General features: G+C 43.1%; 2 protein-coding genes across 5 annotated transcripts; one reads left to right on the forward strand and one right to left on the reverse strand.

The window, feature by feature from the left end:
• The first annotated feature begins 36 nt into the window (after positions 1-36).
• Positions 37-10,526, forward strand: LOC6733629 (TGF-beta receptor type-1). 4 transcript variants are annotated; one of them, XM_016167682.3, is made up of 8 exons: positions 37-759; positions 832-1,146; positions 2,502-2,619; positions 2,729-2,937; positions 6,833-7,060; positions 7,125-7,358; positions 7,415-7,938; positions 8,006-10,526. In XM_016167682.3, the coding sequence occupies exons 1-8, from the start codon at positions 702-704 to the stop codon at positions 8,186-8,188; spliced, it is 1,869 nt and encodes a 622-aa protein (XP_016026590.1). In that variant the 5' UTR covers positions 37-701; the 3' UTR covers positions 8,189-10,526. The 4 variants fall into 4 exon arrangements, with proteins under 4 accessions (XP_016026590.1, XP_016026589.1, XP_002080683.1 ...); XM_016167681.3 differs by lacking the exon at positions 2,729-2,937 and adding an exon at positions 4,761-4,888 and having other exon boundaries at positions 38-759; XM_002080647.3 differs by lacking the exon at positions 2,729-2,937 and adding an exon at positions 3,473-3,618 and having other exon boundaries at positions 39-759.
• A 355-nt stretch (positions 10,527-10,881) lies between these two features.
• Positions 10,882-15,936, reverse strand: LOC6733630 (ITG-like peptide). Its single transcript, XM_016167224.3, has 6 exons — positions 15,803-15,936; positions 12,807-13,125; positions 12,011-12,137; positions 11,502-11,730; positions 11,340-11,445; positions 10,882-11,281 (listed from the first exon to the last, which is right to left on the reverse strand). The coding sequence occupies exons 2-6, from the start codon at positions 13,065-13,067 to the stop codon at positions 11,267-11,269; spliced, it is 738 nt and encodes a 245-aa protein (XP_016026591.1). The 5' UTR covers positions 13,068-13,125; positions 15,803-15,936; the 3' UTR covers positions 10,882-11,266.
• Between the last annotated feature and the right edge of the window lie 630 nt (positions 15,937-16,566).

Consider the following 16,566-nt stretch of genomic DNA (forward strand, 5'->3'; position numbering starts at 1 on the left):
GCAGTTCACTAGCGGGTGGGTGTTTTTTATGGGCAGTCCAGCCTGGGCACACTGCTGCAGGTGCGGTCACACTGTTTGCAAATCCACACACACCAGCGCGGTTTTTCGCTGCACAAAATTGTACATTTAAGAAAAAATAGCAGCAATTAATATAAACAAACGGTTGCACCAGACACCCCAAAGTGCCGGCTGTCCCAGGGAATATGAAATAGTGCCACTTCCCCCGCGCCACTGCCCCAATCACGTGATGAAAATCCGCCTGAAAAGTCGCCCTCGTCCGTGAAATGTAAAGCAGAGCAGAGCAGTTTTTCCAACCAACTTGGGCGGAGTGTGGAGTTCGAGTTTCGCCGTGCGGGCCCCCATCGAGATTCGCTAATTGTGAGAATCGCCAGTCTATATTCCCGGCCATGCCCCCGCCAAATGTGGGACTTCGCGGGCGCCTGTCCTACGCGATAAATGCGCAGTTCGGGGCCAATTAGTGGCTGTCTGAGGTGTCCTCTTGCCGCTCCTCCTGCTCCTGCGGCCCCGCCTCGTCCTTCCGCGAAACAACAACCTCATTTGCAGGCCACAGACTTTGAACTTGCGACGCGCGTGTGCGTGCGTGCGATCGTGGAAAACAAAAGAAAAGCTCTCGGGCTGCACAAACAATAACAATAGCTCGGGTCGGGTCGCATACACTATCGTCGGTGCGAATAGCCAACATGTTATCTGCGTCCCGGCTAATCTTCTTGGGCGCTCTGCTCGGCGCCTCCGTTTGCGGTGAGTGTACCCCCAGCGGTTCCATTAATCTGGATCAGGTGCGAAACTAACCTAAAATCTTCCCCGGTGCAGCCTCCCCCATTGAGTTCGTAATGGACACCAGTTTAAATGGCTCTCGATCTGATCCTGCGACTGCAACCCACGCTGGCAAATGGCCACCGACGACCAAAGCGCCGGCGCTGAGGCCTCCATCTGGAACAGCTGGACAGGCTTATCAGTCGCCATCGTCGTCGCTGGCCGCTGATAACAGGAGCCACGACAACAACAACGCTAGTGCCGTGTCCATGCTGCTGCCGCAAGACAGCGACGCATCCGGAGCAGTAGCCCCTGCTGTTACTCCCCAGCTGCCCATCTACATTGCTCAGCCTAGCGCGAAAAAGCCAGAAAGTAAGTTCCGATTGCCTAACGAGAGTGGAGAGCACACTGAGGACAATGCACCCCGAATTATCTAAACAAAAAGAATGTGATAGATTTACAGACTTGTTCCGGTATTGACTTGCAAACATTTTACTTGACTTCGATTGTCCAGGAAAGTGAGCCAGAGTAAAGGTCATTTTACTTCCCATTTTTAAGGTCAAATCCATTATTGAGAGAAGATAGAAACCGCTTAGTATTATCCCTTACTTGTCCGATATATAATTTAAATAATAATTAATTTTAATTTAATAATTAAAATATCTTGACAAGGGTTAGTTAATACTTGGCGATCTTTTTGATGCCATAGGGATCTTTTCTCCGTGTGTATATCGCGTGACTGTAACACCTCAAAGACTCTGAACGCTTCTAAAAGGCCGTCTTCGTCTGCGCCTGAGGCTCCGATTCCGTTCCCATATAGTGACGTCACCTCGCCGTGGTGTCAATGAGCTGAGCTAGACAGCTCTCATGGCCCACTCCAACGCTGCCTGGCAGCAGACACCCCCACGTCTGGATGCATTTGCTTGCTGCACTCGGGCACTTGCAACTGCAGTCGGTGCAAAAAAAGCAGGCCTAAGCACTGGCACTGGCTTCTCGCTGTCCGGGGGAAGGGAAAACTGGTCGCATTGTCTGGCCCTCCACTTTGCACTTGTCTTCTCCGCGTCTGCTTTGTTAATGCTAAATGGTTTTGTTTTTGTTTCATCACGCTCTCGGCGGTGTCGGTGGCGGTAGATGTGGATATGGATGTGGCTGTGGATGTCTATGTGACTGTCTGGGCGAGCGTGTGCCCGGCCAGGTGCCCCGGGGGCATGGTTATGGCAAATCCCAATTTGTGGTCAGGAGATGCCAATCAGCGAGTGGTTGATTTATGGGTCTCTTATTTCTCTAATTAGTTAATTTCTGCCAGCGCCTAATTGATTGATTTGCTTCAATCGGAGTCGGGGCATTTTCTTAATTCGAGAAGTTTGCTACTGCTAACCTATGCTTTTGCGTTTTATTTGTTTAAATAATAATACAATCATTAACCATGGCAAATGAGGCGCAGGCTTACCATTTAGTCAAAGAACTAGCTTTTCCTTTGCTTACCTTTTCACAAATGGTTAATATGCATTAAATTAATACAGGTGCTTCGCTAGGCGAAGAATTAGTATTTGTTTCTTAGTAGGTTGAAAGTTAACTCATTTTGGGTCGGAATGTATGGATTCAAATTTGAGTATTTTATAGTACCTACTTCTTAACTTCTTCTAAACTTGTTCTCACACTCCCTCTAAAGTTTGGTTTTGTGCAAAATGATCTATATATTAAATTTACCTTTTTTTGTTCTGCAGACAAGATTAAATGCCACTGTGACACGTGCAAGGAATCGAACAACATATGCGAGACGGACGGCTTTTGTTTCACGTCCGTGGAGAAGAACGCCGATGGAACCATCATCTTCAGCTACAGGTGAGTGCCGGGAGCCTGAGGAGCAGGCCTTTGATTAGGTTAGCACTTGCCCCTCAGAGCAGCCAGTGTGAATATGTCTGATACGATCGATCCCTATCGAGCGATGCAGATGTCTGCACGAGTCTCAAATCTTTCCGCCGGGCCGCTCCATCTGGTGCAACGACGGGCTGCATGGCGGACCCACCGCCCGTCCAGTGGGTCGCAGTGGCGCCCATGCCTGCTGCAAGGACAGGGACTTTTGCAACCGATTTCTGTGGCCCAAGACGAAGGACCAGACAGGTGATCGCGTGGAAGAAGGGCGGCAGATCTCCGTCCAAGGTGCGTGCGCTTATGCACGTGTTTCGCTCCCAAAACCCCTCCTCTCTGACTGCTCCCATTTCTCTGTTCACTCGCACGCCGTTCAACAACAAGTTGCCCAGTTTTGATCGTTCTTTGGACTGTTTCCCCCACTTATGCTCGTTGAGTTGAAGTTTTGAAATGATCATAACCCCAAATGCAGAGCACTACTAATGATGACCTGCTGAAAACCAGAGCGGCGTTACACACACTGTTATCAATATAATTATAATACTCTTCTTGCTACTAACCAGACTGCCACTTCAATTAGCAACAAGCCGACGGCGGCAACAACTACAGCTGAATCAGAATCTAAATCAGAATCGGATGCAGCAGCAGCAGCAACCAACAACCAATGCCAAGCAATACTAATTTCGTATAATTGTTATTTTATTTTCTCTATCTCCCGATATTTCCTTCGCTCCCTTCGGCTCCTCCACTCGAATGAATATATCGAACATGTCGCTTTATCCCCGCTCGTTCACATATTTGTGGACTGTGCTGTACGGTGACCCAGTTGCATGGTTGTCAAGTACAATATGCAGCGGAGTAAGCCCTTCGAATGCCTCACCAGTAACGAAAGGTTCGATACGTATAGGATTGATTGCTGTAAGAGTGATTTCTGCAATAAGAATGAGATTATGAAGAGGATATTTGAAACAGGTACAGCCGCATTCAAGTAACAACAACCACACAACCAACAACAATACAATTTCTATCTTTAGTTTGCACTCCTTCTCTAATTCACTGCGCCTAATTAGCACTGCATCAATATGATTAATAGATTAATTATAACAATTCAATAATCTGTAACAATAATTTTTGGTTTAGTTCAGTCTGTTTCCCCTCAGGTGTGCACACCGCCTCAGTTTTCCCCTTAGCTTATTACATATTTACTTTGACTATTTGCACTTTTTCGCTTCTCGGACTCCCACCTCTACTTTTCTTTTTCTTTTTCTTTACCTTTCACTTTTTTCTATTCTCCTTGCTTTTCCCCGTGGCACAAACACACACCATAAATCTTATACGGAATCCAGCCTACAACACCTTATCCTAGTAAATTACACGTATCCTTATGCATGCCAAAGTATCTTTGTAGTTTGTAGAGATCAGAGCTTCCACTCAAGGGGTGAATTCGATTCGTCCTGGGAGCACTCCCACTCGTTTCTTGCTCTCCTTCGCGGGATGTGTGTGGTTTTCCATGGATTTCTAGTTTTTAAAATCCCAATTTTCGAGGTTCTCCGAATGTTTTCAGCTTACGAGTCTCTTAAAAAAAGTTTTATTATCTACGCCGTTTTTCCTGGTATATTGTCTAGCAATGTATGGTTGGGTTCCGATTTTCACTTGGATTTTCTACTGCTGCAAGAATAATAACAAAAATTGTGTGGGAAAGTGAAAAACGGAACTGTTCTGATAAATTGGTGTAAGAGTAAACCCGAACTCTCCCACATTTGGCAGTGGCTCCCCTCCATATTCCCTGGTATTTTTTGATGACCGCGACCGACTCCGCTTACTGCCTTTGCACCCAAAACACAATTGTATCCACCTGCTGCAGCTGGCAAACCCACCCCAACCCTTTCCTGGCTGAGCAACCACCAACAATAAATAAATAAAGGGCTGCTGCTAAAATTTAGCTCGTAAGTGGTAACCAAAGCTGCTTCGCAACTGCACACTGCAACAACTACAACTGCAACAAGAACAAGAAGAACAAGTGCTAATCTCCTATCTAATTTAGTAATGTAGTACTAAAAAGCTAAAGCAACGTAGTAGATAAAACAAACCCCAACTAAATATTATGTATGTAGATGCATAACAGACCAGTTGCCACCTGAAGATCCTACCTCGTGCAAGTTAAATTCGGAAGCAGGCTCTTCTCAGTGCTGCGCCGAAGATTTTTGCAATACGCGTGAGAATTACAGTGGTGTCCTACCAGGTGAGACCAGCAATGCACCGCCAACACCGCCCAACAATTCAACCACCACCAGCCATCGAAGCAGCCACGCCCATGCCATTGCACCACCTCATTTGCGTAGTTTTTTTTGGTATACTCAAATTTGTAACACATTGAATTCACACGAGAAACACATACACGCATAAGCATACCTGGCTAACACACACCTTGCACACCAACGCTTCCAGCGAACCACCCCATCCCACCCCGTCTTCGTCCTTGTTCGTCCTTCGAGGGGAGAGTAGATATGATAAGCTCGTTTCGTTTCGATGTCACAATGAGTTTTGAGTTTGGTAACCTGTACTTGAGAGCTTTTCGAGGAGCACAGAACGCCGAGAAAGCAAAATATATATTTTTAAATATATTTAAACTAATTAAATGTATATTGTACTTGAAAATGAAATAATATCCAGAGTTTTTAGAGACTGGCCTAAGAATGTATCTTGAAATAGTAATGTTGTTTAAACTGCGAATCCAATTGAGAACAAGGTTTTATTTTGCTCGTTTAATTTCGTTGTTTGTGGTTTGTCGTCCTTGTTTATACATTGACTTCCTTTGCCACATTTCTTGTGAATTATACGCACCGGCCACATTGTTGCCTAGTCTGCTGGCCCACCGCTTGACCATCCCACAGCCCATACCCTTTGTTTAGGCCGCCACCTTTCACCTGTCAACCGAGTTTGTGCCGCACCGTTCTGCGGGCTCTGTCTGCTGGCCTGACCTTTGCGTCTTTATCGTATTGACTTGTTAAAACGCATTTAAGGAGGAAGTAAGCAAGGCATTTACCAGCAACAACAAGCCCGTCTCAAGGGCCACCAGTAGCGACAGCACCAACCGCACAACCGCCCACCGGGATAGGAGGAGAAGGCGGAGGAGGAGTTTCAAGAAGCCCTTGCAGACGGTGGCCTTGCGCACCCTCTCCATGAGTCCACCTCTTCCTCCAGCTCCCAACCCCAACTGTCTGTGCCGGTGTGTGAGAGTGTGTGTATCTGTGTGTCTGCCCCGTTTCATTCATGTGCAATGCCGCTTTCAGAGCTGCAGTTGCAACTGCAAGTCGCAGTCAACGTTCTTTCATTTCATTCATTAATGGCCGCATTTTTTGCCAGCAGTCTGCCGCTTTTCATACTTGTTACCCTAGCAAGAGTTCCATTGGTTCACATAGTGTTTGGAAATTAAACTAAAGACTTTAACGATGATGCTAAGCTTTAAATTCAATATTAGATTTAATTTACTCAAAAATTTTCACACTTATTCAAGTCCGATTTGTGATAGTAAATGGAACAAGATGGAACTGAAAGTAAACTATAAAACCCCTGCTGAATTCATGTTAAACTAACTTTCAATAGGGTATTCAGTTGTCCAAAAGGCCAATTTATCATATAGTTTCTCGCAGTTGTTCGCCCATTTTCATTGCACTTTTGTGTTTGTTCAGTGGGAGGTTGGTATGTGTGTATGGATTAGTTCGTCTGCGGAACATTTCGGTTGGGATTCGGGTTTGGATTTGGCTTGTTTCCTTTTTTGTAAGCAGCCGCAAAGTTAGTTTTTTGTTTAATACGTTTTCGTCATTATTAAGTAGTTGTAAGCTCGTTGCCGAATTGAATGCAAAGGTTTGTAAATAACTCGAAATATTCACATGCAGGTCAGTGATGTTTTTGTAAATAAATTACTACATTTAAGTATTATTAACCGCTAATTGTGTTTGGAATGAGCTTTTGGGTTTCAATTTGTTTAACTTGTTTTGCACCCTGATTTCTTAATGTTATCACGCACATTTACTTGTTAACGGCCTCCTGCATGCCACTCTCGATTGATTGACTAACATTCTGCATTCTCTTTGTATTTATTTTCCATTAATTCGATCACATTTACATGAACCGCATGTCCTGTCTGCCCTTAATAATGAATGCCTTTGTGGGTTTCGTCCAGATTATGTGCCACACCGACTGACCAGCTGGGAGTTTGTGGCTATCATCCTAGGCGCCACCCTCTTCATTTGCTTCACGGGCACCAGTACGTGGTATTATTGCCAGCGTCGCAAGCGCATGGCCAGCGGAAGGCCGTTTGCCAAGGAGGATTCAGCATACGATCCTATATTGAATGGTAATACAACCATACACGACATCATTGAGATGACCACCTCCGGTTCGGGTTCGGGTGAGTTCCATGGGGGGGCTAATTCCCATCTGCATCTTGGCGTCATTTTGTACTTCCCTTTCAGCTGGTCTTCCGCTGCTGGTGCAGCGTTCCATTGCCCGGCAGGTGCAGCTGTGTCACGTTATCGGTAAGGGACGTTTCGGCGAGGTCTGGCGTGGACGCTGGCGAGGCGAAAACGTGGCGGTCAAGATCTTCTCTAGCCGCGAGGAGTGTTCCTGGTTCCGTGAGGCGGAAATCTATCAGACGGTAATGCTGCGACATGAGAACATTTTGGGATTCATAGCTGCGGACAACAAGGGTGAGCCTATAAGCCTTTTATCTTAACGCAATCCTTTTAATATATGCTTCTTACAGACAATGGAACTTGGACACAGTTGTGGCTCGTAACCGACTACCATGAGAACGGATCGCTCTTTGACTACCTAACCACGCACCCGGTGGACACCAACACCATGCTGAACATGTCGCTGAGTATTGCCACTGGACTGGCGCATCTGCATATGGACATTGTGGGCACTCGCGGCAAGCCCGCCATCGCCCATCGTGATCTCAAATCCAAAAACATACTGGTCAAATCAAATCTAAGCTGTGCTATTGGAGATTTGGGTCTGGCCGTGCGTCATGTGGAGAAGAATGACTCTGTGGACATACCTTCCACTCATCGTGTGGGTACCAAGCGCTATATGGCGCCCGAGGTGCTGGACGAGAGTATGAATGATCAGCACTTTGACTCGTACAAGCGGGCGGATGTGTACGCCTTTGGACTGATCCTCTGGGAGATTGCACGTCGCTGCAACATGGGCATGATATACGATGAGTATCAATTGCCATATTACGATGTCGTGCAGCCAGATCCCAGCATTGAGGAGATGAAGAAAGTGAGTCTTTCGTGGAGCAAAACGTATGCGGGCTCGTGCTAACTAACATTTCATAATTTCTCTAAAGGTGGTTTGCATCGAGAAGTGCCGGCCAAACATTCCAAACCGCTGGCATGGCTCCGATGTGCTCCACAACATGGCCAAGGTGATGAAGGAGTGCTGGTATCCCAATCCTGTGGCCCGATTGACAGCGCTTCGCATCAAAAAGACACTTGCTAGCATCAGTGTGGAGGACAAGGTCAAGAACTGATTGTGGCTTCAGTTTGACGAGTAGCCCTCGTGTCGCGCCCCGTGGGATCGGGGGCAGACAAATAGTAGTAACCTGTAACCTGGCCCCGCGTTACCTTAAATGTCCTGGCAGCGCTTGCGAAGCAGTTCCAGAAACCAGAAACCCGTTAAGAAATTAAATACAAAGAAGTTGTAAATATTATGTGCTAACTCATCCTTAAAGTTTCCAATGCTTTGCTTTGTTTCCGTTCAGAACGAGCTCGTTATAAGTTTTGTGTTACACCATCCTCAACTATTGTACATAACCTTCGTTGACATTTTCGCTGAGATTTGCTTGTTTCCGGGCGGAGTGATCAAGGCGGCGCGCCAAAAAAAATAAACTGCCGCACTGCCATTAGAGCTACCAATTAGGGCCTAGTTATATACCAACAAAATAACACATTATATACAATATATATATTTTTTATAAATCCTGTTCGCGAGCGAGAACGAACGCCAGCAAACGAAACGATAAATACATAACGAAAACAAAACAGTAAGACTATGTCAAGACTGAGCAGCAGTGGAAAGCAGTGAGAAAACAACAGATTTGAACCGCAGACAATTTTTAGCCTGCAATGGAATATACAAAACCAGCCACAACCAGATTATTAGCAAGAAAGATAACTCTTTTAGGCACTAACCAACAGATAAAGTCGATAAACTCAGGAAATCGTAACGTAAAAATAAAATGAAAGGAATCAAACGATTTGGCGCGCCGCCTGCTCACGAACAGCTTGCCATGCCCACGTCGCTATTGCTGCTGCTGTGCCTCTAAAACTTAATGAACACCACCCCTCTCCCATAAGTAGGTATCCATATTGCTGGAAGCGCTTCTCTTTGTAATCCTATGTTTAAACTATTTTAAAATGTCTACACCAAAACTCTCGACCCTGGCAACCTGCATCGTCACGCATACTTTTTATTTTTGTTATTTCATTTACCTTCATGTTGCCTGTGAACATATCCCTTTATAAATCCTGTTTCTTGTTGTTTTATAACCAAAGCTTGTTCTTCCTATTTTATTGTAGCCATAAATAAGTAAACAAAACTATAAATGTACATGGTATATATGAATTGTATACTATATTTGCTTCTATTATAAATTGTATGGAACCAAATGTTTCGTGAACAAACCTAAACCACTAATTTAAGCCTGTGCACAGAGTTTGGGTGCCCTAATTCCGGGTCATACAATATGTTTAACATTATAAATCAACTAAATCTCACATCAAATGCCATAAAGCTAAATGAGTCCATTATCAATGTATACATGTAAACATGTAAACCAGAATGCAATAGTAGTTTCAACACAACCCATGTTTCCTTTGCCCATCAATACACGCCAGCTGAGAGATTAAAGTAAACATTAATTAACATTTTAATCATTTCGATGTAAGCTAAGAGTAAGAGTTTGTACGAGCAAGATTGAAATTAGGGTTATGATTAAATAGTACCTTCATATTGTTATTTTTTCGGTCTGCGAAATTTACTTTCCTATTTTAATTTAATTTAAGCTTTCTGAAGTTAATCACATCCTGTACGAACACAATCGATTTCTTTGGAAAACAAATCTAAACTAAATTTATAGCTCTATTCGCGTGCGTAAATTTAGGTTTTGAAACTATTCCTGTAATTGTAAAATCTGTAAATAATCTGTGCATTCTGTGCATGCGAGTCAAACAAAAACCGAGAGACAAGTTTCGAAGGATAGCGAACTTGATATTTGTTTGACTGTTCCAAGCTAAGTTTAAGCCGAAAGTTGTTCTTAAGACTAACCCCCCAATACAACCTCCGAAGTGGGGCACTTCCTAAAGCCCACGACCTTAGTCCCTGATCCAAACCAAAAACAACTTAAAAAACAACTGAGTTTAAGATTCAATTTAAACCGAAGAACACAAAATCAACAAAAGACTTGAACATGCGCAAAAACATATAAAAAAATAATTTTAAAAATAAATCCTATTTTGCTGGCAAAACACACTTTTGGTTCGAAATTTCCAAGATTTCCAGAACTAAAACAATGCACCTTGTGCGATTTATGTTAGGCTCAAGTAAGCGAAGTAAGTGTCTCAGCCATAAAGTTAGGGACGAAAGCATTTGTAATGTGTATTATTCGTGAATGGATTGGATCATGAGAGATATATAGAATGTCAAAGAGTTGGAGAACGAAAGGAGGAATGATTTACTTGGGTGTAATGTTAAAAACAAAAGCGTTGAAAGTGTAAACAGAGTCTAACTTTTAGCTTTAAGCTGCGTTTTTACTGGCACTTTAAATAAAATTACAAAAATAAAACCAACCGAAAATATTTGTAAAAGAATTTGTTGCGGCTTTTATTCACTTTCTTCTGGCGTATTTCCAATTATTAGTTTATTAAGTCGGCTTTGGCAAGAACATACAATTTATTATGTGGGTTTATTTTGGGTCATCAGACTTGGTGCTTTCGTCACATCAATAGTTTTCTATGTTGTTGAGGTGCATTCGTCACTAGTTTTGTAAGTGCGTATAGTCGTGGTTTTGTTCTACTAAAAATTAGTTGCATAACTGGTTAGAACTCAATTTAATATTTTATTTTTAAGAGTTAAAAATATATTGGGCTCAAAAATAAATTCGTTAACTTACCTTTCTCTCATTTAAAAACGAAAGTATCTTTACCAAATAAGTTTCAGTGAAAGTGCAGATATTTGTTAATGCTTTTATTGTATTCGATTTACATTTAGACGTGAAACGATTTAATTGTTGCTTAAGTATGGTAAAACTGCATTGGAATACACTTCTTTCTGCTATTAACATTGAATGCCTCAGTCAGTATATTTGGAATCTCTACTAAAAACACATCTAGATGTCTAAGATCGTTTGAGTAATAGCAAATATTCATATGCAGATTATAGAAATACAAATGCTTTAAACTATAGCAATTTGACCTTGATATGTATTCGTTTAACAACTGGATATGTTTCAATATTGAAGTAATTCATACTCAATCATTTATCCGATTCAATTGCTGTTTGGCTACTTTCCTTTGGTTTTCTGAGCTCTGCTTCCCGAGAACTGCGATCTTCAGTTGCGCCGACGCTGTAAGAGAATATAATATATCTGAAATTCGTAATTTTGACTGTGGACTATATCATACCTCTGCTCCCACCATATCCACACAGTCGAAGGCATCGCGAAAGTAGCCACAGCTCAGCTTGATGGCTGCCCGGTGGTGCAAACGCTGCTGTTGACAGCACATTCCGCTGGAAAGTGGGACATTTAGACCCCAATTGGGCTAATCAGCGATATTCGGACTCACTTGATCACCTGGCAGTCGCTGCTGCTGCTGCACTCGCTGCCCAGCGGTTGACGCTCCTTCGCTCCGAATATGCCCTCCAGCAGCGACGTGGACCCGCCCGACTCCACGCTCGGCTCACATCGCCACACTCTCTCCTGGGGGACCAGCATGCAGGAGCTGCCCTGCGGACAGTCCGCATGTCCCTGGCACAGATCCCGCTGACGACCAAACACATATACGCATTTGCCTTCTACAAAATGATGGAGTTATTATAGAAAATGTATCCTTGTTTCTATTAAAATAGTACAATAGATAGAAAGAAACCCTTCAAACCCTTTAAAGTATATGTATATGCTCTTGATCCAGATCGATAGCCAAGTAGATTCTAACCCCAGTTTCAGTCTGGTGCCCACTTTATTATAAAATTTAAGCAAGTATTTAATCTATTTTAAAAGCAACAGCATTAACTATTTCCAGCGTAAGTGAGTGGGTTGGGTCACAGTGGACCAATTGCAATTAGACCAACTTACCGCCGTATGTGCTGACGCAAACTCCGGAAGGACAGCAATCGTCGTTGAGGAGGCAGGGTCGGTCGGCACAGGGCGTGTCCTCAATCAGCGGCTCCACGATTCCGTAAACTTCGGTCTGCTGGCGCATCTGTGGGGTAAGGTCGAGTGCGGTGGCAATTAGTGTGGCATTTGTTGGGCGCACGGTGCGTATGCGCTATATCCATATCCCCTTACTGCGCTGCAGCAGTTGGTTGGTTGGTTGGGTTATCAATAACGCTGACACTCGGTTCGCGTTAATTAATTTGAGTTTCAGCGCGAACTCTGAAATTTCCGTTGATTGAAACCAGTGATCCAGTGGGCCAATAAAACCATACAAGCATACAGGTTCCAATTTCGAATTGCTGCAAAACGCTGCGCCAGACGCCTTCGGATATTTGTGGCACGCCCACACGGCGTATGCGTTTTCAGATGAGTTCGAGTGGTGCGATTTTTATTGAATTTGGGTGTTGCCTTTAGCTGCTTCAGGCAGGATTCTTTTTTCTATGTATTGTATACACTTTTAAAAGATTGCCATTTTCCAAGAGCATACATTTACTTGAATTTTAGATTCGTTTGCTTAAAAGATTGTTTTTGAACCAATTTTTTTTTTATGATTTAATTAAATAAAACTAGACAATTTCCAATCAAATTTAGTTAAGCATTTTCAGCATTCCTTTTAAAATTTCGATAGATAAACGAATCAATTTCCTTGCTGCCGACTTTGCCCATCAATAATCTTTAGTGGCCAAATACCCTGTAGTTCCAATCCCAGACTCACCTGCTGCGGCGGAGGATGCGGCTGGTGCTGCTCCTGTTCGGCGGCGCCATAGGGGCCCAGGTATTCGTCGAGCCCCAAATCAGCGGCGCCGGAGAACGGGGCTCTGCGGTGCATCAGGTTGCGCGACTCCCGGCCAAATAGGGAGCGCTGCCAGGCGTTTCCGGATGCGAACGAGGATGCGGACGCAGCGTGCGAGGGGTCCAGCTGGTGGGCCAGGCCCAGGAGCAGCAGCATGGCTGCCCACCTCGGAAAAATGTTCATAGTGGTCACGTTAGTACATCATCACTAGTGAAAAGCCCGCTCGCCTTCTCCCGATGAACTGTGAAAATGGAAACCGAGTACACGCTTAATTAAAACGTATGCCTGCCCGGGAGTCGATTGCTGCCCTCAGGGAGGAGCAAACTTCCGTGTTCATGCGCTCGAGTGGAGCGTGAGGGCATATAAATCGCTGTCTTCCAGCTCGGAATAGCATCAGCGGTTCTATTAACGTTTTCCCGGCAAATATCCCCGTCGGGCAGCTCATTAAAATTGTCGGCTTGCTTTTAGTGTTATTACCGGCTGTGCCTTAATTTATGTATTCTCAGACTTGGTTCGCTCTTGTGGCTTCATTTTTATTGCCCGATGAAAGGCTCATATATAAATTCGAATGGCTACAAGTCGTTGGGTAAAAGTTTATATACAATAAATTATGCCATTTTAGCATATTGACTACATTTGCACTTTAGCTTAATAAGCCATCAACCAAATTTGGAAAAACTAGATTATGCATACCGGAAACAAATTTAAGAATATTTAAATATTGAAGGAAAGATAGCTTATTCAAGTATTTCATTAAACTCAATTAAAGCTGCGCATTTTTAAGAAGATGCATATTTCCAAGTTAAAAAAGAAATTATAATATATGTGGGAGTTGAGCCTGCCTGGGAGAACACGAAAACTCAAAGTGAATTTTACTTTCATTTGCAAAATGTTCTTAATTGTATTCACTTTCGTGATGGCTTCCCCTGCGAAAAGTAATTAAAACAATTTATGCAAAAGCTTCTAGCTAACGAATTTACAATCTCAAACAGCTTTTAAATAACTTCTAATGTGGGTTACGTTATGCGTACTAAGTCGACTTAGTGGCAACTGTTCGTCCATCAACTGAAATAGCATCATTTTGGCCCTAAAATAGAATCGAGCCAGATTGCTATATATAATTGCCTACTTATTGGGGTGGCACTTTGTAGTTCGACCTTGACAGTTTTGGCTTGAATTAGACCTTCTTTGGACGGTCGATTGGCAACAGTTGTTAGCACTCATCCATTAATAAGTTAGTGGGTGAAAGGCAATGGGTTCACCGAAGGCCAGGCAAAACATTTTCCGGCTGTCACAGGAGTTTCCGGTGTGGGAGTGCAATTTCATTAATGTTCCTGCCTTGGGTTCAGGCAAGTGTGCTTGACTAAACAACACGGAGTCCCTTTTTGATTCTCCTTAAGCATTTTTATAATTACTTTCTCACACTTTCACTGGACGCGGCTCGTCAAAGTTCCTGTCGTCCCAGTTCGCGGGTTTGTTGCCAAGCATTTTGACCTTTTGGTTGCCGAGCATAGTAATCATCCATAGCATGTTATCAAATCTTGACTAATTGAGTTTCAGCCCAAAAAGGGTGTCCTTTTTTTTTTAACCCGTTAGGGAAATTGGAATTGATCCATGTGTCTTTCGTCCTTTAATTTTCCAAAGTGCTCATGCTTGCGACATGACTTTTTTATCCGTAGCTAAATACGTCTAATTGCATTGGGCCACCGGAAAGTGGCAATTAGTATTTGCAATTTATTATTTTTGCAATTAGTATTTCTTCTATAGTTACAAATTCGCCGAAACTTTGCAAACGATTGGAAGGTGACTTTAGTTTGGAAGCACTTTGGCGATGAGTCGATAAAAGTTCCTTAATTGAGCATCAACTTTACCTTTTCTTAGAATCATGCTTGCTGCGACCCTTGGCACTTTCAAATAAGCTTCTTTCCTGTGATCATTGCAATAAATATTCAAGGTATTCTATTCAAAAGGCTAATGCATTTCATAGAATGGAAAAAAAGGTATACAATATGCCTTTGAAGAATACAATCGGTTATATATGCGTCTATTTGTCTGTCTGTCCGCTAGACAGTCTGTCCGTCCGTCTGTCTGTCCGTATGAAGGATGAGATCCCGGGAACTTTATATTGTACGTTAGAAAAAGTAATCATTCATATTCTAGAGATTTATATTTAAACAACCTGCATTAAACATTTCTGAACGTCGTATTTCTATTGCAATATATAAGTCGGAACGGACAGGATCGGACCACTATATTATATAGCTGGCAAGTTAACATTTGGAAAATGTATTACAAATTATAACAAAGAAATACTAGATGCGTTGTTTCTAATCATAAAGTCTTCTCTTCGGTTTGCATAATTTTTGTTAAATATATAATAGTTCTAAAGTGTGCTAAAGACAAATTTATATATATGATCTACAGTGATAAATCAACATTTATAATACCTGCTAAGCAAGCGCAATTAAAAGCAATACAGTTAAGATTAAGTGGAAAGCAATTCAACTCATCAAAGCACCACTTTACGCCCAACCAGATTAAAAGGTTGAAATGGAGTGGATCCAATGCCAGACGAATTAGCTCTAAATAACACACTGTGCCGGTAATGGCATTCCTTTTTATGGTATAATGGCCAATCCTGTTCCATATCCACGCCTTTGCCTGAACTCAACCACTAATTCCATCTGCGCTCGACCCACTTTAAAGTGCGAAAAAACGGTTGGCGGTGGAAATTAGACCATGATTTGCCGGAGTTGACTGCGACACGCCCGCTGATGCACTTAAAGTGCAGGTGCACCGTTGTCCTGCACCCTTCCGTGGGCAGGAAGGAGTTGGTTATACCAATACACGTGTCAACTTTCACTTTCGCCGAACGCGAACGGGGTGCGGGGATGGGGTCCTTGTGGCGCACAACATACCTGCTGGCTGGGCGTCCTGTCGGCTACTGAACGTCTGGATTGGCTCAAACAACACCTGTCGGCTAGCTGCCGGAATGGAGCTTTTGGGCTACGAAGCTTTTAGTTGGATTTTTATGAATTAAGTGTGTTTGTGGCGCAGTCAAAGCTCCTAGGATTCAGTTTTAATGGAGTCCCCCCCGCTCCGTGTATGTGTGTTTTGAGTTGTGGCTGCGGATGTTTCGGCCATGACGTCACTGTGATTTGTGGCAGTGGTGCAAAATTAATGAGCCTCCTCTTGTTACCAAAATGGGATCCTTGATTCGGAGTGGCTGTCCTGCAGGCAAATCTGTTAAATGGAAAACACGCAATTTGCTTGCCCCGACGAGATAAAAAGAGTCTGCCCTCCAGGACATTCCTTGCATCAGGATAATGAGAGCTGTATGCTCATGCCACTCACTCTTCGCTCTGAATGTTCGATTTGGAAATGATTTTGGCCACGTGGAGTGGAAATAGCGTTGCACTTGTGTGTACTTTGTAATTAATTTACGCTTGTTTGCCAGGAAATAATCTTTAGTGCTGCACGAGATGAGCATGATCTGAATTGAATGTTAACACTATATTTAGTTTGGATTTCATTTCAAATAAAATAGAAGTTATTGCCCAAGGACTTGTTTTATACAAACCAGTTTAGATTAATCTCAGTACTATGAATAAAAGTAAAGAATATACATTATTGGCCAGGGACTACTTTATATACAAAAATATAAAGATTAATCTCTTAATAA

This window comes from Drosophila simulans, chromosome 2R, assembly GCF_016746395.2.
Source record: "Drosophila simulans strain w501 chromosome 2R, Prin_Dsim_3.1, whole genome shotgun sequence".
NCBI classification, from domain to species: Eukaryota; Metazoa; Arthropoda; class Insecta; order Diptera; family Drosophilidae; genus Drosophila; species Drosophila simulans.

Bases quoted from the DNA above. Each gene is read 5' to 3' on its own strand.
- LOC6733629 (XM_016167682.3), top strand. From the start codon at position 702: ATGTTATCTGCGTCCCGGCTAATCTTCTTGGGCGCTCTGCTCGGCGCC. The intron at 760-831 runs GTGAGTGTACCC...TCCCCGGTGCAG, and splicing joins GCTCGGCGCCTCCGTTTGCG to CCTCCCCCATTGAGTTCGTA. The intron at 7,061-7,124 runs GTGAGTTCCATG...CTTCCCTTTCAG, and splicing joins CACCTCCGGTTCGGGTTCGG to CTGGTCTTCCGCTGCTGGTG.
- LOC6733630 (XM_016167224.3), bottom strand. From the start codon at position 13,067: ATGAACATTTTTCCGAGGTGGGCAGCCATGCTGCTGCTCCTGGGCCTG. The intron at 12,138-12,806 runs GTGAGTCTGGGA...CTTACCCCACAG, and splicing joins CGCATCCTCCGCCGCAGCAG to ATGCGCCAGCAGACCGAAGT. The intron at 11,731-12,010 runs GTAAGTTGGTCT...ATCATTTTGTAG, and splicing joins TTGCGTCAGCACATACGGCG to AAGGCAAATGCGTATATGTG.